General features: G+C 48.0%; 2 protein-coding genes across 2 annotated transcripts in view; one reads left to right on the forward strand and one right to left on the reverse strand.

The window, feature by feature from the left end:
* waplb (WAPL cohesin release factor b) overlaps positions 1-8,069 on the forward strand; it is a 25,289-nt gene extending 17,220 nt beyond the window's left edge. The window contains exons 13-20 of the mRNA XM_070989915.1: positions 26-102; positions 2,414-2,550; positions 2,877-2,992; positions 3,241-3,414; positions 4,066-4,288; positions 4,400-4,488; positions 4,796-4,891; positions 5,227-8,069. Coding sequence (XP_070846016.1) covers positions 26-102; positions 2,414-2,550; positions 2,877-2,992; positions 3,241-3,414; positions 4,066-4,288; positions 4,400-4,488; positions 4,796-4,891; positions 5,227-5,292 — 978 coding nt within the window. The 3' untranslated portion in view covers positions 5,293-8,069. The remainder of the gene's footprint in view (positions 1-25; positions 103-2,413; positions 2,551-2,876; positions 2,993-3,240; positions 3,415-4,065; positions 4,289-4,399; positions 4,489-4,795; positions 4,892-5,226) is intronic.
* Positions 7,970-9,145, reverse strand: atoh1c (atonal bHLH transcription factor 1c). The gene has a single exon (XM_070989920.1). The coding sequence runs from the start codon at positions 9,093-9,095 to the stop codon at positions 8,442-8,444; it is 654 nt and encodes a 217-aa protein (XP_070846021.1). The 5' UTR covers positions 9,096-9,145; the 3' UTR covers positions 7,970-8,441.
* Between the last annotated feature and the right edge of the window lie 11,596 nt (positions 9,146-20,741).

Genomic DNA, 20,741 nt, shown 5'->3' on the forward strand with positions numbered 1-20,741 from the left:
TGATTTGATTTTGTTTGTCCTGCAGGTGACAGTCCACAACCCAGAGAACCAGAGCTACCTGATCGCATACAAAGACTCCTCACTCATCATCTCCTCTGCAAGGTGAGAACACACACACGCACACGCACACGCACACGCACACACACGCACGCACGCACACACGCACACGCACACACCGAGTCAACCTCTGACCAGAGGTGTCTCTAATGTCTCTCAGCCTGTCTCCATCTGTCTCACTGTCTGAAAGGACTGAATCTTCTAGCAGTCATGAAGTTGTATAGAATTCATAAAACTAATTTCAGGATGAATTTGATCAAATTTTCTTCTCTTTCCTTCTTCTTCCTCATCATCGTCTTGTCACTGGAGAATTTTAGTGTCCTGTGATGGTCAAACGGTCTTTTTAACAACAGCCTTGAGGACAGATGGAGTACTTGCTGCTGCTGAATGGACAGCAGACACTGAGACGGACTCAGCTGTCCAGCTGTACTGTATGGACTGTGTGTGCGCCAGTCTGACACAATATGCCTGATGGTTATTATGTGTGTCATTATCGGGGTTTTGTTGTTCAATTTCCTGGTCGTGGCATCCTGTCAATCATAGCTCTGACCTCTGACCTTAGCCCCTAGCAGAGAGAGACAGAGAGTGTAGTCCACTGTGGAAGTGACCTGACCTCTCTCTGTCTCTGCCACTGTCTCTGTCTCTCTCTCTCTCTCTCTCTCTCTCTCTGTCTCTGTCTCTGTCTCTGTCTCTCTCTGTCTCTGTCTTTGTCTCTGACACGTTATGTTATGGCGGGCAGAGTTTGACGTCCTGTGCTTCGCAGCCTGATCCGCCCTGACTGAACAAGTAGAGAAATGCCAAAGATGTTTTTGGTGACAGTGTCTCCATCACAGTTTGTCCACCAGAGACATTATTACTCAGCGCTGCAGAGATTGAGTGAAACGTCCCGCTGCACAGATATGTCGGTTTGTGTGAACCAGATTCAGTCGATCGACCGACATTGGCCTCAAACGCGCAGCATCAGTTGAACTCTTAGTGTTGAGCTGCTTCACCTTCTCGCTCCACCCTCTCCGCCCTCTGTGTGACCGGACCTCGGCCCCCTACAGAGGGTCTGCAGTTTGGGTTTGGAGGGGGGTGAGGATGAGGATGAAGGCTAAATGGGTCAACAAAGAGCTGCTGTCTCTGTGGCTGACGCAGGCCTCAGTCTGAGCATTCAGCTGTCCTCTCTGGTAACTCGATTAACCCCCAAAACCACAGGGTGAGCGAGCGAGCGCTGCCACCACCTCAACCCCACCACCTCAACCCCACCCCCCACTGAGGCTGTGTTCACTGACCCCAGGTCTTCTTTAGCATGTTCCTCCTTCCTCTTCTGTTGTACCTGTCCTCCTCTTTCCTCTGACTTCACTGTCCTCTTTTCCTCCTTTTCCCCCTCTTTGTTCCCGCTGCCCTTTTTGCTTCAACCCAAACTCACCCTCCACCTCTCTGAGTGCATCAGCTGTCCACAGGACTAATTCAGTTAACCCCCACCACCCTGTGAGGCAGCATGCTTTCTCTCACACACAGATCCGTCCCACTGCTCATGGACTGTCTTCTGTGTGCATCTGATCAGGATCTCCACCGTCTGTTAGACTTCTGTCCGTCCACCCCTGAATTTAACTTGTAGTTTTCTTATCCGTCAGCTCTGACCCTCACATCCTGTCCTCCTGTCGCCCTCCATAGGACACACACACTCCTCTTTTTGCCCTCTTTCTTGCTTTATTTCCTTCCTCTCTCTCTGTCCTGGTGTTCAGACTCTGGTTTCTGCTCTCTGTTCACTCACCGCCATCATTAGATCTAATCTAGTTATTTACATCAGGCAGCTGACCTGCTTCACCCCCTGCTGCTGCAGCCGGCCGGCGTGTGTGTCTGTGTGTGCGTGGACACATTTCCCCCTGAATGCTGCTCTGTTTTATGATGGAGGAGAAGAGGAGAGTCGAGCTGAGAGATCCAGACGACATCTGTGTGTGAATCCCGTCTGTTTGTGTTGAACTGCGATGAACGAGGGACCGTAACGTGATTTTATTTCTCTTCTGCTTGGACAAACTAGGTGATTCCACATGAAACACACGAGTGAAGTGAAATAAAAGCGACTTCCTTAGTGCTGCATTTGTTTACGTTTGGTCTCAGTAACCTCCATCAGGTCGTACGTCTGAAGATTTAAGTGTGTGCTGGAGGCTTGAAGGTTCTCATAAAGGCGTGTTGTTGATATGTGTGGCAGTAAGAAAGAGAGTGTGCAGGTTTTTCGCTGATTTTAATTGGACGAGGGAACGTCACACAAAGTGCTTCGGATCCTCTGTTTTGCTTTTCATGTGCAGCTTTAATCCGAACATCATGCTAACGCAGCATGCCGTCTTGAATTGTCCTCCCCTCGTCTCAGAGCGCTGAGCAGGTGTGAGGAGATGATCCAGCGTTACAGCAGGGAGCTGAGCCCGGACGGAGCTGTGGTGGGGAAGGCGGTGGAGGACTGCATGAGGGCCATCATCGGAGTGCTGCTCAACCTGACGCACGACAACGGTCAGTTTTGTTTTTAACATAAGGACAAAAAGTTAGAGCTGGTGCTGTGGACCCCCTCAGCCTGCAGCTGTGGGTGCAGTGTGATTCTTGAGTGATCCCCTCAGAGATGAACCTTTTGTTCATGAGGAACCAGGAGGCACATAGACCCCAAGATATGTAGAAACAACACCCAGCTGAAAAAATCCAGGAATTACCCTTTAAAAACTCACTTCACTGCTGAGTGTTGGCGTATAAACACAATCACTGGAGTTCACAATCATGTCTTTACCTGTGTGTGTGTGTGTGTGTGTGTGTGTGTGTGTGTGTGTGTGTGTGTGTGTGTGCAGAGTGGGGCAGTACAAAGACAGGAGAACAACAGGATTTAATAATGACGGCTCTGAACTGCGTCCTCAAAGTTCCTCAGTATCTTCCACAAGAGCAGAGGTTCGACATCCGAGTGCTGGTGAGTGTAGCGCACACACACACACACACACACACACACACACACACACACACACACACACACACTGACAGTGTTTCATCCAAAACAACGTGTTTTTGTCTTTTTCAAACTTTCCTGTGAGTTTGATGTCAGTGTGGAAAGTAACTGATGAACAGACAGTTGAAACGTCAGATGTGTGTGTGTGTGTGTGTGTGTGTGTGTGTGTGTGTGTGTGTGTGTGTGTGTGTGTGTGTGTGTGTTGTGTTCAGGGTCTGGGCCTGCTGATCAACCTGGTGGAGTACAGTGCCAGGAACAAGTACTGTCTGATGGAGATGGAGATGGAGGGAGGTCAGGGTCCCTGCAACTCCACCGTCTTGCTGAGCCCTCAGCATCAGGACATCGCCAGCACCGGCCCACTGAGCGCCATCGCTGCGCTCGTACAGGTGCGCGCCAGCTGGATGTGTGCGCGCTCTGTTTTCAGACTACGAGCGGGTCACGTCTACATTTTATGCTGTAAATTAATAGATGTGTTATCCACTGTCGCAGCCGCAGCCTGCCGTGCTCTGCCGCGGCCGCTCCGTTTCCCCTGAGCACCATTAAAGCTTCATTTAGATCGAATCATCCCATCTAATCAGATTTGGCTGATGCTCTTATCCAGACTTCCAGCGAGGTCAACAGTAGGATCAGCAACCGCAGCCTGATGTCACGCAGAGAGAAACAAGAAGAGAGGTGGAAAGCATTTGTGGCCAAAGTGAAACCGTGAAAAGAAACTGGGAGAAATGAAAGAAGGAGCGCTTGTCCCAGACTTTCAGCCACATTCACAGACGAAAAGTTCAAAGAGGAATCTAATTAATTAAACTACAAATGGGCAGAAATAATAGACAAGAAACACAATGCATTTGTTAGCGCAGACATTTAAACCCTTCGTCAGTCAGCACACACACCGTCAGGCTGATGGTCAGCAGCAACAGTCTGCACCAGTTTCCACTGGGAAAGAAAACCTCGGCTCACCAGAACGATTTTTGGAAAAACTCCCCTCGGAGTTACACGCTGAGCGGCGCTAACTGGCTAACTGTCCTCCTGCTCGTCCTCAGCTGTTCCTCCAGCGGGAGCGGGCCGCCGTCCTGGCCGAGGCACAGACAGATGACCTCATCAAGGAAGCGCCGAAGCCCGCGCTGGACCAGAGCGGGGAGTGGCAGGAGACGGGCGGGGAGATCCAGTGGGTGGCCAACGACAACAACAACGACTCGGACAGACAGGACGCCGGCAAGAAGAAGGAGAAGGACGAGGAGGATGAGGAGCTGGACCTCAACAAAGGTACAACCACCGTGTCTTTCTACCTGTTCTGTGAAGAAGTGTGTTGATTTGGGAAATAGAACACAATAACTGAGTGTCTCTTCATCCTCGTCATCGTCTTCCTCCCCTCAGCTCTGCAGCATGCAGGGAAGCACATGGAGGACAGCATCGTGGCCTCCTACACAGCACTGCTGCTGGGCTGCCTGTGTCAGGGGAGCCCGGTGAGTGGGACACACACACACACACACACACACACACACACACACACACACACACACACACACACACACACACACACACACACACACACACACACACACACACAAAGTGAAAAACATCCCTTCTTTCCCAGCTGCATTTGAACACACCGCGGTGTTGTGTCACGTGCACCCAGTCATGATGCTCTCACCTGTTACCAGTGAACCTGTTTACCTGTGCAGTGTGTTTCTGGAGAACTCCACATCGTTAACGTGCTTCTTTGCTTTGTGCTTCCTGTCGTCTGACTCTCCCTCTGCTCGTCTCCTCCAGTTGAATGTGACTACTGTGAGGGAGAACCTGCCAAAAGGAGATTTCTCCATCATGACAGAAATGCTGAAAAAGTTCCTCAACTTCATGAACCTCACTGTGAGTGTGATCGTGTAACTGTGACGATACTTCAGAAAACTGATCCAGATTCCCAGTAAATGATGTTTTGACGGGACGTCCTGCAGCTTCTCATCAAAGGAAACACTCAGAGTATTTTTTTAATGTTGCTTGACGTTTCCTGTTTATTTACTTCACAATGTAAGTTATCTTCAAGCTTTGATCAGAGAAATGAGAATCTGAAAGGACCAATAAAGACGTGAGGTCAAACGTTGAAGGTCGATTGTGTGAAGAATGAATGAAAACACAGATGTGTGTGTGCATGCACGAGCATGTGCGTGCACGTGTGGTAACCGACCTCTGCTCTGTCTCTGCAGTGTGACGTCGGCACCACAGGACAGAAGTCCATCTCCCGGATCATTGACTATCTGGAGCACTGCTAGAGAGAAGCCTGTCTTCACACACACACACACACACACACACACACACACACACACACACCCCCATCTCCTTCATCTTTGTCAGCATCCTTCATCATCACCTCTTCACGGCTGGAAACAGGCGTGTTTCTTTCCTCGAGCACACACACACGCACACACCCTCATCTTCCTCTGTGTGTTGTCCACACGTCCTCCTCGTCCTCCGTTAACGGACCTTTCCACCGTTTGTCTCGTGGTCACTGGAAGCTCGATGAACTCTTTCGATGGTGATTTAAAGATCGGCGGCTGAGTCACGTTTGATTTGATGTCTGGTAAAGACACGGTCCGAGTCAGTATTTATTTTTTTCTTTCCGTTTTTGCGTCTCCTCTCAGAGTTTCCTCACAGTTCACCCCCCCCCCCCCATGTGAAGACACTCTGCCTGGTATCGATCGCGGACAGATTGGAGTGGAGCTGCTGTTTTCTCCAGCCTGTCATCAAAGCCTCGCAGCCCTCGGCTCTGCCTCTGGAGCTGATAATCGCCAAAACAACTCCATTGGTTTAAAAAAACAACTGCTGACAAAAATAATTGCTTGACACGCCGTGTTCTTCTCTTTTTGCTGCTTTGACTCTCGACTCTGTCGGAAGGAGGCGGTTTGAGGCAGATGAATCAAAAATATTGATCGTTTCTGGCCCGAGAGCACAGAAATAGCCAGAGTTCAGAGCCTGAATTGCAGGCTGCTGTGGAGGTTAGGTGGTGTTTTAAGGTGGAGCTGCCTGGAAGTGTCTGCGTGAGGTCTGCCTTTAGGTGTTTTCCATCTGTATATATCCAGAAATGTCGTGTCTCTGGAGGTAAGAGCTTTTGTTCCCCTTCAGCCTCTGCAGCCGATTTTAAATCGGTTGTTCGTCCTGTGCCGTTATAAAAACAGGTGTTTCTCCCAGCATGCCTTGCACACTCAAGTCAGTCAGCACCCAACAACTCCCCGCAGACAAAACGAGTGACCCTCGAGGTTGTTCAAACTTTAGACGGCCTCCCACCCCCCCCAGAAGCAGAAACTTTTTCCTTTCAAAGAATCGATCGCCCCCTCACTCCACATCAAAGCTTCATGTCTCTGCAGGACCTGAGCCCTCCGGACCAGAACCTGTCCTCGTCCAGGTCCTTTCAATTTACCGCCCACGCGAGCGCTCGCCGCTCAGAGAAGAGCCTTCAATTACAGCACAAAGGCGGCCGAAACGCCCCAGCCGGAGAGGTGAGGACGAGCGGCTCTCCCTTTGTTTGAACACAACCACCAGCAGAGAAGCTTTCAAGCATCCAGTCGATGCTTTTTCTTCCTGTTCGCTTGGTTTTTAGCCTTTTTTAACTTCAGCCTGGCTGTCGACGCTCACAGCTTAGAGTGACTGGAGGAGTCCTCCTCTGGTCCCTTTGACAGTCACGTCCAATCTGTCCAACGCTTACTGCAACGAGCTTTTCTCTGAAGTGTGAAGATGGTCGGTCAGTCTGAAATCGGAGGATTTCCAAAGCTTTGCTTCTCTTCTTCAGTAAACGTCTGCGTGCCTTCCACCCTCCTCCTGCGTCGCGCTCGTACACGCTTACGAATGCTTGTAAATGTTAAGTTATTGATGAAGGCGTCTTACAGAAACGTAGATAAAACCCTTTTATTCATGGGTGGTTATTAAAAGAGGGCCTGAAAGCCTCTAATGTGGCTCAAACGCCAAAACACTGGATCCTACATGTCCCATAATGCAACTGGATAGGGCCACTCAGTAGACAAACACAGCCCCACAGAAGACCTCCACCCGTCTCACGGGCGAAGCAGCACTTAACACGACGAGGAAGCGGAACTTTAACGGCTGCTGATCATCGACGCGGCGCCGAAGACGAGCTGACGGGACGAGAGGAAGGTGGACGAGGTGTGAGAGACAAAGTGTCAGAATAATCCACGGTACTGAGTGTTCTGCCTCTGTGATCACTGCGTTTGCTGGAATAAAAAGAGGTTTCGACACTTTTCCAAAAACCTCTTCCCCACGTTCGTTTCCTGTCTCGTCTTCTGAGCAGAATCACGTTTTAAAGCTTTTCGTTTAATTCATCGTTTGCTCCTTTAACGTCTCCGAAGTGTTTTTGTCCGGGCAGAAAAACAAGTGTTGTGTTCCCCAGAGAGCCTCAGACGGCCTGCAGTGTTGAACGTTTTATTTTCTTTGAAGCCCGGCGGGACGGAGACGTCACTTCCTGTCTGACTCGGTGTTTAGATTCGGGAGTTTAAGGTAGTTTTTCTTTTGAACACAGACGACTTCTCTTGAGTTGTAAAAGTTGGAAGCGCTGTCATGAAGCATGTTCATTGTGTTAATTCATCTGTTCCTCTGTACACACACACACACACACACGCACACACACACACACACACACACACACAGAGTTTAACCCTTTTTTGTTTTAAGTTTACAAGAGCTTTATTCACACACGTCTGGAAGAATGAATGGAAGAGCTTTTTGTACATATTTTTTGTACATAGATTGATTTCCTCATGTAGGAGGAGAGACTGATGGGTAAGGGGGGGTGGGGTTGTGGGAGGGGCGGGGGGTGAAATTTAAATTTAGACCTGTAGACTCGAATTTTCTGAATCTGACTCTATTTTTCATTTTCTAAAGCCTTTTCTCCCGGTCGTGTTGTTGTTTTGGACAGACAGACAGAGAGCTTCTTAACAAGCCAACTGCAGGAAAACTTGATCTTTGTACCAATTTGCAGACTGATGTCTTTGGTTACCTGTACATAATTTTAAAAGAATAAAAATTGCTACTTTCAGTACTTCCTGCTCCGTCTTTCTTTCTCCCGGCTTCCTGTACTCGGTGGTTGTTCCTCAGACTCGTCAGTGCTGCAGATTTGAGCTTTTTGAAAGGTGGATTTTGGTTTATTTACTTTTTAAATTTCATCTGCAAACTTTGTTCATATTATTGGAAAACGTGTCTGCTGCCTTTTTCTGCTTGGTCATAATGTGGAAAAACATGTTGCATGATAACGTGAAATCAGAAGTTCAGTCTTTGCTGTTGGCAAGAAAACAAACTCCACTAACTTCAGTTTCAGAGACAATGAAAACTGCAAGACAACAGAAACAGATCATAGGAAAATATATATTTATAAAAAGAGTGTCATCTTCTGAAATGGTTCAGTTTTTAAATATCACTTGGTCCCGCTGCTTCTCTCCCACATGTCCTCATTATAGCGCCTCTGCTCCTCTGCGCGCGCCGGGCCACCGCTGCTCCTCCCGGTGTGAGGGTCCCTGCCCGGCGCCGGCGGCTCCTCTGCCACAAGTGTGGTCCCCTGTGAGGGCGGAGCAGCCCCCGGGGGCCGTGTGGCGCGGGTGGGCACCGAGACTTCGCAGGCGCCCTCCTGGAGCAGCTCGCTGAGGGTGGCGATGTAAATCTGCGCCATCTGAAGCGTCTCGGATTTGGAGAGCTTCTTGTCGCTCTCCAGGTTGGGGATGACGCTCCGGAGCCGGTCGAAGGCGACGTTCAGTCCCAGCATCCTCCTCCTCTCCCGGGCGTTGGCAGCGAGGCGTCGCCGTCTCTGCGCCCGCTCCAGTGCGCACTTGTCCGGCTGGAGGTAGTGCAGCGCGCCGCCGGCGGGCCCCAGTCGGAGCTCCACGATGGCGCATGGGGGGTCTCGGTGGTCGCAGCCGCGTCTGGTGCGCTCTGTCCCCTGCCGCTCCTGCGTGCGGCTTCGCTGCAGCAGAGCGTGAATGTCGGCGTGGAGAGCCACCGGGGCCGCGGGGCCGACTCCTCCCTCCGGGTCCACGGAGATGAAAGGCGCAAAGAGGCTTTTGCTCGGCGGCATCGCGCTTCTACCCCGGAACAAAGTGTCCACCAAAGAACCGAAAACAGTCAGTTCACAACTTTCTCCACTTTGATGGGTGAATTTATGGAGGTGGGAGCCGCGGGGACGCGCAGTGCGTGCTCCGGGGGCGTGGAGAGGGTCGTGTGCTGCCTAATGAACAGAGCCAAAGTTTGCTGCAGGGGGTCTATTAACCAAGTTCATCAAAAGAGGATTAGAAGCGTCTCAGTGCGCCGCTGTGGGCCGATACATGGAGGCGGCCAAGCAGAAGAGCAGCAAGCACCAAGAAGGGGAGGAAGGATGAGGGAGGTGGCGTGATGGTAAATAACATCCTCCACCAGTTTAACCAGAGAAAAAGTTCATTTGAATCTCAGTCAGGTTTGGAGCCTCCAACTTGTTTCAAAGTAAAAACCAAAAAACTTAAACATGCTGAAAAGCTCCAAAGTGCAACAAGAATCAGACACTCAAGGAAAAATACTGATATTAGAAAACACCTCGTCCCCGCATGTTAATGTGCTAAATGTCGCCCAGATAAAGCGAAATCCCCCAAAGTGTTCTGTTCCAATTAAAATTATCACTGAAGGATTCAGCACAGTGAAACGTGTTGAACAGGCTTCAGAGGAACACGTGGGAAATCATGTCATGAGCCGGTAATGAATTAAACATTTCTAAACTCCACCTGTGAAAGATAAAAAGTTGAGTTCTGCAACTGGAAACAATATTTGAGGCTTGTGGTGATTTTTATTCCGACTGAGGTCTTTTTATGCTAATGTCCTTATTAACAGGAGCTAAGTGTGGGAATTGATCTGAATATGCAGTTAAATTGGATTTATAGTACTTCACATTGTGCTTTTTTAATCTCAGATGGTAGCACTGTGGAATAATTTGATTTTAGTTTCAAATGAAGTTTGAATCAGATTCTTTTAAAGAACTTTTCAGCCGATATTTGTTTTATTTTCAGCTTCTTCTTCTTTTTTTCTGTCTCCTTCAGGCCGCTGAGGAAAATGATCTTATTTCTTTTATTAACTTTGCCGCCTGGAGGGAGGTTAAGTTCTACAATTAAAATGTTTGTTTACATCTCAGGACATCATAAATTAAGGATTGATCATCTGCACCACAGGCCTTATTCCCAGCAGTGAAGTGAGGCTTTGAGAAAGAGAGGTTATAGAAAGTTAACTGGATGAATAAAATCTGAAGGATGCATCCTTTTTGTTTTTGTTTTTTGTTTTTCTGAGCGTGGTGGGCTGAGTTTGGGGGGATTGTGACTGTCGTCGTCCTGAAATCCCTGCTGCCGCCTGCTGTTCTTACTTTCATTGCTCTCTTTATTCCCAATCCTGCTGCGTTGGATCAGAATTGGTTTCTAATCTGAATCCACATGAGTGAAGTCGCTTTGGGCCTCGAGTGGACGCCTTCAACACTCTTCCTCTATGTCCTCCACAGGTTGTTGTGATGTTTGCCTCATATTAAAGCTCGTCACTGGGATTCTTGTTTTTAAGGTTAATTAAAAGCGTTGCGGCTCCCTGAGGGAAAAGCCTGATGATGACTGACAGTAACTGGCAGCCTCGTATCCTCTGGACAGGCTCTAATGGGATTTAGCAGCGTGTCCCGGCCGCCGTGTGCCAGCACCGACGGGCCGGGCCTTTACAAACGCCACAGCATGGCATCGAGCCGGCACAAAGATGGCTGCGTGACACACAGGAGCATAATAGGCTCCTTATGGCCAGGAGGACCCTCGCTGTCTGAGGCCGTGGGGTCGTTTCTTTTTCACTCTCCAATCTGGAGCACGTGGGGAGGTTTGGCTTCGTGGCTCGGATGACAGTTGTTGGCACACTCCGCTTTATTAAACCCAATGAAACGGCTCATTGCAGCCAGCGAGCGGACACGGGCCGCAGATCAAACCCTCACGCCGCCATGACAGGCCCGTACAGATGACGCCTTCAGAGGTTCAGCCTCCCGACTGCAGTCGACCTTCTGTTCCTCCGAGCTCCGCTGCTCAGGTTTCGTACGATCTCCAGCCGGATGTCCAACTTTTTATTCCAGATTCCACAACCTAAACTGGCTTGAAACATTTAGACATGTCTGGCTTTACTTTTGCTCGTCACGCTCGCTTCGTGCTTCAGACTTCATCAGTTTTCAGCATGTGACAACAACATGAGCGCGACAGCTCGAGCAGCCTCAGTGTTCAGAGATATTCTAACAGTTTTTGGCTGGTTGAGTTTATGTTGACATAGTTTGGTTTCGGACATACAAAGGCTCAGTGAATTCCTGAAACAGCTGGTCACTGCAGTTTGTAGCAAACTTTACTCAAACAGGAGGAAACAGTGCATTTGTTGGGACTATTTTCAGCGGTGGATGAATCCACATTTGGTGCTTTTAACACTTTTTAGGTGATGCGTTCACTGTTGGTTTGGTCTTTTCATTTGATTTGTTGACAAGAAAAATCTGAAGTTATCCTTTAAGGTTAAGTTTGTCAAATCCCAACAGAAAACAGGGCTGCAGGTTCGTAATTAGAAGCTTCAGCTGTTAACACGCTCCGCTTTATTAAACCCAATGAAACGGCTCGTTGCAGCCAGCGGACGGACACAGGCCGCAGATCAAACCACCGCTTTCATCCGACGAGCCACTGAGGCAGCACAGCGATGAGTCTGCAGCTCTCACCCACGGTCGATGTTTGCGTGTGATTCAGCCAATTTAATAGAAATGACAAATAATTTACGTCGGCAGCGATCATGTTCCAAATCCCACAGATACTGTGTCGACTGGTCAGCCAGCGCTTTCAGCTCATCTCAGTTTGTTATACAGACTTTCAGATGCAGTCAGGCATCAAAATGAGTATTTGTCTTCTTTATCGGTCAGTTTTAATGTTTTTACGTGGGAACAAAAGGATCCAGGATGAGCTACGCTGCTGAAAAAAAAAAACATTTTCAGAGGAATTACAATCATAGATCGTCACCAAAGGGAATTTGATTGTTTCTTGAATTAAATAGCTTTTCAGTTTAACAGCTTGCTGAAATGTCAGATGTCTGAGTGTCCCTAAACGCACCAACGGGACAGAATCCCTGCTCACACTTGTAAAACCACCTGATAAGATAACGGTGATTTCAATGCAGTGAAAAAAAAATGGCCGCCTGGATCCTCGTTATCTGCAGCGTCGTTAGCTTCAAACTGAAATCTGCAGTAAGAACATGAAGCTCACGTCAGGCAGGTGAGCTGGTGTCTGACTGTTTCTCATTTCAGGGTCTTGCATCACACAGACCACCAAGCTGATAAATGCTTAAAAGGTTTTTTGGAGAGAAAATAAATCTGTTGTGACCGAAAACCCATCAGCCAATATTTCATGAATATTTCACGAGGAGAGGTTCTTTAAGAAAAGTTATCAGTGCAGAACAACAGCGCTGGCAACTCATCTCACTAACTTTTCTTCCCGTTGATGTTCAGGAACGAGACTTTTCACCGGCTGCATCAGCCAGGAAACAAAACTCACGCTCTGACCTTCCACGGCTCAGATCAGAGGCTCATCCTCGACCCCTGCGAGCTCACAGAGGAGCACCTGCTGTTCAGTTTGCAGGTGGTCGTCGGAGATATCAGTCACTTCCTGTCTGTCTCTCTAACGCCACAGTCAGGACAGATTAGGAGATTTGAGACACGTCAGACTTCATGCTGGAGCCTCAGTCGCAGCCCTCCACGGCCGGCGTGGTCACTCAGCGAGTCACGACTCCAAAGTGACTCCAGAGCTTTGATGTTGTGATGCATCAGGAACAACACACACACACAGAAACACACAAATCAATGGCCACACACTCAAACAGCCACACACAAAGCCCCCGACACACTCGTTTGTCTCATTTCACACCAGCGATCCTTCCTTCCTCCCTCATTGTGTCTCCCTTCAGACACAAACTCACACACACTCATTTGTTTCGCTATACATCACAGGACCCTCCTGCCCCCCCGCAAGTCCAATCACTGATCATTGATTAGGCCAGCTGTGTGTGTGTGTGTGTGTGTGTGTGTGTGTGTGTGTGTGTGTGTGTGTGTGTGTGTGTGTGTGTGTGTGTGTGTGTGTGTGTGTGTGTGTGTGTGTGTGTGTGTGTGTGTGTGTGTGTGGCCATGAGGAGTGTAATCAGGCGTGTTGGCCCACTAATGAAAGATCAGCCTCCTCTATCGGCCCCTCAGGATGTGTGTGTGTGTGTGTGTGTGTGTGTGTGTGTGTGTGTGTGTGTGTGTGTGTGTGTGTGTGTGTGGTTGATGGTGTGTTTCTTCAGTGTGCTCCGAGGCGTTCACTGTCTCTTCCTGTATGTGTGTACGTTTGTACCGGGTGTCTCACTGCCAAAAATGTCCTCATTGCTTTATTTTGGAAAGTGGCCCTGAATGTCCAAAACACCCCCCCGACTAAAAATGTCCTCACGTTCCAACAATGTCCTCACTTCCTAAAATTATGTCCACTATCAAAAATGTTTTCATTTTCCAAAAATTCCACTAATTTCCACAAATATTTTCACTTTCCAGAAGCAGCTCCTTTCTCTAAAAATGTCCTCACTTTGAAGACATGTCCTTACTGTCCAACATGCTCTTACTTGTCATCGTCCTCCTCTCGAAACAAAACACCCCCACTTTCAAACAGCTGTCTTTGCTGTCCAGCTGTCCTTACCTTCCAGAATCACTCGTCCTCCTTATCTCCTGTAGCTGCTGTGATCTGATGAGTTACTGTCCTTCAGTGAGCTCCTCTTTCACTGCCAGATGTTTATGGAACAGTGTAAACAGTGTAAACAGTGTAAACAGTGTAAACAACAGTGTAAACAGTGTGAACGTCACATCAGGACGTGTAAATGTCATTTATTCGTTTGAGCTCCTCTGGACTGAACCTGCTCCGCCAGATCCAGCATGGATCCATCATGGCCGCCGGGAAATTCTTCTTCTCTCCGATGTTGTAGTGTAGCTACTGTGTGTGTGTGTGTGTGTGTGTGTGTGTGTGTGTGTGTGTGTGTGTGTGTGTGTGTGTTTACAGTGAGATAGCCAGTGTGTGTATTATTGATAGTGGAGAAGAAAACAGTGCTGACTGACTCAGAGTCAGTGCAGTAGTTTCTTTCTTTGTTTCTCTAACCCATTGTCCACCAATCTATCTGTATACAGCAGCCATAGATTTGTTTCTCTTGATCAGAGAGCATTATTGATTCCTTTGGGTGTGTGTGTGTGTGTGTGTGTGTGTGTGTGTGTGTGTGTGTCTGTGTGTGTGTGTGTCTGTGTCTGTGTCTGTGTGTGTGTGTGTGCGTGCGTGCGTGCGCTTCTGTTTCACTCCAGCATGCTGATCACATGTCAGTGCACGGGCACAAAGCGATCGATAACATTATTAAACAATGTCTGCCCGCAGGTGAAGAAACTGCAGGGTGTGTGTGTGTGTGTGTGTGTGTGTGTGTGTGTGTGTGTGTGTGTGTGTGTGTGTGTGTGTGTGTCTCCATGACAACTGAGCACAGGCCCGCTGCAGTACGCAGTGAGATGTGGTTGAAAGCTCTGGAAAAAGACAGCCAATAAGAGACAAGCGTTTGCTGTCTGAACATGTTACGGCTCACATCGCACCTTTTCAGGTGTTCCAGCACCACGCTGCATCACGCCACACTCTGCTTCACGTCCTAACTGCCGAGTCTGATTCATCTGACACAGTTTTCTTTGGTTTCAGACCCCCCCTCCCGCTCTGAACTGCATGTCTCTCCTGGTTTCCTCAGCCGTCTGCGGCTTTGACAGATGATGCGTTCAGGCGTGTTTTCCTCACCATGATAGCTTGACCCTCCGACCTCTACCTGTGTCTGCCTGGCTGAGGCTGCTCCCGTAACCCCACTAAGTGACAATTAATTAGAGATGCACAAGGCGGGAGGGAGAGGAGATGTCAGAAACGTCAGGCTGGATTATGAACACTGCCGAGGGGGAGAGAGGAGAGGCGAGCTGGAGGAGCTGAATTATGACTTACGACTTACTTTTTTATTCATGTGATTATTTATGTGTTTCAGTTTGTGAGCTGAGACTTTGTGGTGATGGAGGGAAGATGGACGGAGAGCGAGACAGAGGCTGGAGGTCTCACATCAAGTCCAAGCATTTCAAACTTCATTGACAGATAATGAGAAATAAAAAGGTAAAGCTCACACCTCCACTGTGCTTGAATGAAAATTTTAAATATGGATTCAGATCTGCATCAAATGAAAGAATTATGGGATGCATGTTCCATATATTTTCACTGAAATGAGCAGAAGTAAGAACCACATCTGGCAGTATAAGAAAATCCTCTAAACCCGAGGATCCACATGAAAACAGGTGCAGTGTTATCAGCACCTCGGTGGAAATTGCAGATGTTTTTGAGAAGTGAAAAGACAGCATTTGATTTATTTAAGGATTAGCGTGAGGTGAAGAGGAGCGGGGCTTCTGGGGTCCATGATTTCAGCTGGGATGCTCATAAGCATGAAAGCAGAGACTCGTGCTGACGCGTCGGCGATCCGATGGAGGGAGCTGTGGCTCTGAGAAACCGACGCCTGGAGAGTCCTGAGGGCTCAGTGTGAGAGACACAAACAAGCTGAGAGGATTTAGAAAAGAGGAAGCCGAGGGTGCTACTTTTATAGTCTCATAATGCAATAGTCAACGTCCTTCTGTGTGCACTTCCCCTCTTTTAGTTTTCAGCTTCAACACAGACTTTGTTTGTCTGCCTGGGATCAAAAGCTGCTTCCTTTTATGACAACATTGTCCAGCGTGTCTATAATTCCTTCAAAGGACTACTGTCGCTGTCACGTTTTACCTGAAACTGCACGTTCAGTTTGTAGATTTTCTATAAAAATCAGCTTGCTGCAGAGAGATGATCCGTCACAGGCGACGCTGATGTCTGTTTCTTTGTCTAATCCACGTTAACACCCTCAGCCTGAACCGGACCGTGTGAAGCTCTGACATCCAGGAGACAGTAAAGAAAGGAGTCTGAGTTTGAACACTTCTCGCAGTGAAGCGCTCTTTCTTTCAGAGGTAAATCTGACAGGGTGAGCTGCACTTGAAGGGTGCTTGAATCACCAGCAGGGAGTTTTTCAGAATGCTCTCGAGCAAATCTCGACCTGGTGTCACATCTCTCTCTGGAGCGGATTTTTATTGAACTGGCTGACCAGAAGGAAGCAAATCAATCTGAAAACTAATGAGACAAAGACTAAAGACTAAAGCCTCTCGTTCTTCAGCTCACAGCTGATTCTGTGCTGCATGAAGCTCCATGAAGCTTCTGCTCATGATGAATCCCTGAGTGCGACACAGGAGCATCCGTCCTCTTCACTGTCCGTCTGTCCCCCTGAGGGTCAATCCATGAAGACAGGATGCTGCGTTCAGGGTGCAGACGGGCTTCACCAAATGACTTTTCCAGTTTCTCTTTCTTCATTGTAGATTTTAGAAATCTGCTTTTATCACATTAGAAAATAATCACCGTGTTTCTCATCATGTTTCATTATGGCCTGTTTCCCTCGGTTGCCTAGCAACAGTAGTTGAATCAGGTTGCTGTTTGCAGAAATGTCCCACATCAACAGTTCAACATTAAAAAAATGAAATAAAAGCAGAACTCATAACATTAAAAATGTATTTTGTCAGGCGCCATGCTGCTGCGACCTCAGGCAGATTCAACAGCCTGCTTTTAAATTCATGTCTTTGTGGATTTCTGTTAAATTTATTTGAAACAAAAACTTTTTTGTTTGCAACTGAAACACATTTGAAGTACATTTAACATTCATATACGATGATCAATGTTTGTTAGATTATCATTGAAATATAAATCAAGAAACTCGTTTGAATCCTTTCATGCTTATTCATTAATATGGAGACCCACTGATTCCTGTGTGGTCTCAGTGACTCACGCTTGGATGTGGCACTTTGGATTTGTATTTAATGTTTGTGAACTGGACGGGTGACGACTTGAGACTCGAGGTCGGGTCTTAAACTCGTCGATAACTCGTCCTTCCTTCCACTGGAACGTGAAAACATGCAGTCAGTTTGGTGGTTTTTCAAATTATTTATGAATAAGTAAATCATTTTAACATGAACTCTGCTTTGACTGTTTTGCCAAAGTTGTTTCTCAAATTGCCACTGCACGCACACACACACACACACACACACACACACACACACACACACACACACACAGCAAGTGTTCACTCTCACCATGCAGCCCGGTAAGCCACTCTGCTAATTAACCACTGGAAACTCAACGCTCTCAATAGAACTGTGTGTGTGTGTGTGTGCGTGTGTGCGTGTGTGCGTGTGTGTGTGTGTGTGTGTGTGTGTGTGTGTGTGTGTGTGTGTGTGTGTGTAGCTTGGAATGGGCACCCAGAGGCTTGTATGCTTCACTACTCAGTCTGTGATGTGTGTGTAATAAACAAATGACACAGCAAACACTGTGCCTATTAAGGGATTCTGGATTTAAGCTGGAGGTCATGCAATTACATTTCCCCCCCCCCCCCCCCCCCCCCCCCCCCCCCACTCGTGTGTGTGTGTGTTCGATTCCCAGTGTTCTGCATTCCTGCTGAATGTTACTTAAAGACAGCAGGGTGGCTCGACGCGGCGCTGCTGATGATCCTGAAGCTGAGTGCGCACGTCACCTGCTGCCAGACTCCAGCTGTGAATGAGATGCTGATTGCCTCAAAAAACTGCGTGTGTGTGTTGTTGAGACGAGTGAAGCAGGGAAAATATTGAGTCAGAGTTCTGAGGCGACAATTTGTGTTTTTATGAGGAAACTCTAGCAAACAGCATTTTTGATGAGGACATTCAGTGGAGCGCTCACACAGGTGTTTCCTGTTACGTCACCTGATTGGAAGTCAGGTGTGGGCGTGTACAGACTGTGGTTGATGGACCCTTTTTTCACAGCAGACAAAGACAGGCGTTATGAATAACATCAGCTGTGTCCCGGTAGGCCATGACAGTGTGACGTCGTCCATCCATCCATTAGCTAGACCCAGAGCTAAAGCTGCTAAATGCTACTGAGCCGTTACACCTGTGCGTCTCCTTCTGTGGCCTGTTGAAATGTCCTCTGTGACTGAAGCCCATTGAGGGAGAGTCTGGGGTTGTGCCTGATGCAGGACGAAAGAGGTTCAGGACGTTGACTCGTCAGATTGTCCACTAAGAATGAATGAATGAGGAAGACTTGCCTTTCAGATCGGTGAGTACGACAACAGACCTGTAATACTCTGATGGTTTGCTGTCACTGAATGCTGCATGTCTGTGAAAAACTATAAAGTCCTATGAGCTGCTAAAAATGAGGTCTCCTCCATTAAAGTATGAGGTTAAAACTCACACTGTGTGTCCTCCAGTCCTCACCAGCTGGTGAGAGAGGAAGGAGGTGTGTGACTTCAGCTGGTTTGTATTGGACTTGTGTCTCTGTGGCATCAATGGTGGAAGAAGCTTTCAGAGTTTTGACTGACTTTATACAGCTGAGGACAGCTGTGTGTGTGTGTGTGTGTGTGTGTGTGTGTGTGTGTGTGTGTGTGTGTGTGTGTGTGTGTGTGTGTGTGTGTGTGTGTGTGTGTGTGTGTGTGTGTGTGTGTGTGTGTGTGTGTGTGTGTGTGTGTATTACTCGCATTGTGGGGACATAATGCAGCTCCCCGTACTGTAAATCATTGAAGTTTAGGGTGAAGACTTGGTTTTGGTTGAGGTGAGGGTAAGTCTCCAGGAAGTGAATGTGAGTCTATGTAATGCCCCCGAAAATGATGGAAGCACATCACTGTGTGTGTGCTGGATCTTGGCCGGCAGGTGGACGAGCAGGAGAGGCTTAATGATTGGCCCCCACCCAGCAACAGAAGGCCAAAGGCTGCTCAGTGACCAATCAGGCTCTGTGTGCGGACAGGTGAGCGTTAACATGGGACTTCACCTTCAGACTGAACGCTGCTTCTAGATCATTATTTGTACAGGGGATGTTGTCTTTTGGTATATTCCTGTTGGACTCAGTCACAGTCTGTCCTGGCTTTAGGATTTTGGACGGACCTGTCCAGAGAAATCTAAATGTCCTGCTGTAGATAGCGTCGCGCAGTGAAGCCCTGGAGGTCCGGTCTGCTGATTATTTAGCAGGTTCAGACTGCAGCGTCTGCTTCGTCGGGGCCTCAGTTGTGTCTTTAAACTGCACAGAAGTTTTGATTGACAGCTGTCCCTCTGCTTTGACTGGTTACGCGTCTGTCAGGGTGGCGATGAAGGAAACAGATCTGGTGTTTCTTCAGCGGTCGAAGCCAAACTTTGGGTGAATTTAAAATGACGTGTTTTGACACGCTGTCAAAACGTTCTCCAAAGCCTCCATTATTCATAGACTGCTGCATTCCTTCAGGCTCCCTGTCATTTACATCTAAGACTGAACAGTTTCTCTATTACAGAGAGACGCTGCCCGAGGTTCACTGTCCTCCACATTTGACCGTTAACATGCGACCTATAAGCTAAAATCTGCCAGGTGATCCTCATCCAATCACACTCATGAATGCTAACTCTGCTTTGGAGTCGCAGTATGAATTTTCCAGCAGCGGTTTGAGAGTTGAAGAGAAATGTGAAAGTTAAAGGAATGAGCAGTGCTCAAAAAACCTTTTAGACCCTTCAGATCATTCAGAGCTGAAACTATTAGTTGATTAATCGTTTAGTCAAAATCAACCAGCAGTCATTTTTCAAGCTAAAGAGTGTTTCTGTCTGCTATAAAACCTGTTGTTTTTACTGCCCCCTGATGGCCAACACCACTAAATTCAGCTTCAATAATGAGATGATTCTCCTGGTTAAAGTCCTGACATTTAGCTCTAATATGCATTTATGTGCTAATGCATCAAAGTGTCCTCATCCTGTTTCCTGTGTGCACAAACCAATCAGTGCCTGCGTTACTGCGAACATCCCAAACACATCTGCCTCATTATTTGACTGGTTTGTTTTTCAGCACATCATGGTACAGCTCTTCCTCCTCCTCTTCTTCCTCTCAGATTAGCAGGCAGCCCCTTGCTGAGGCTCTGTAGGTAGTCAGTATAAACAGCATACAGCCTCACCGTTATCCCAATCTCCAGTATATCACAGCAAGCGTGTCGCTGCAGCTGCAGAAGAAAACAAGATGGCAATTAAAATGTTTTTTAACAGTGAGAGGAATTCTTCATGTCAGAAAAGATGGTGAAGAAAGACGCCGACAGGAGGAGCAAAAAGACGTGCCGGCCTGTTCAGCTGTCAGAGCTGATGCGGTGTGGAAGGAGGAGTTTGCTCTGCTATCCTTGTGAGGACCTTCGTGGACGTAGTGAGTTGCGCAGCCCCTTACGGGCCTCGCCACGACCCTAACCCTGTCCTAACTCTAACCTAGACCTTAAACCGAGTCTGAACCCTCACAAAGATAGCTGCAGACCCTCCCTCATTACCACCACCTTGAGCAAGGCCTTTAGCCCAGCGGCTCCAGTGGAGCTGCTCAGTGGCACCAGTTCAGGCTGAGCAGCTTCCAGGCGTGGAAAGACAGCGTTGCTCCCACTGAAACCCCCCAATATAAATAAAGGTAAATATTATTAGCCAATGATATGATATGACTGCATGTCAGTCTAATTATTGAGTTTCTCCACCCGATTGGCCAGAAGTGAGTGGATTTAGTACCATGAAGGCGGTTTGGAGCTGGCTGGATGTAACGATGTCTTGGACAGGACTTTT

Source organism: Chaetodon trifascialis, chromosome 21, assembly GCF_039877785.1.
Source record: "Chaetodon trifascialis isolate fChaTrf1 chromosome 21, fChaTrf1.hap1, whole genome shotgun sequence".
NCBI lineage: Eukaryota > Metazoa > Chordata > Actinopteri > Chaetodontiformes > Chaetodontidae > Chaetodon > Chaetodon trifascialis.

What these genes read in the sequence shown, in the direction of transcription:
- atoh1c (XM_070989920.1), bottom strand. Translation starts at nt 9,095, where the DNA reads ATGCCGCCGAGCAAAAGCCTCTTTGCGCCTTTCATCTCCGTGGACCCG.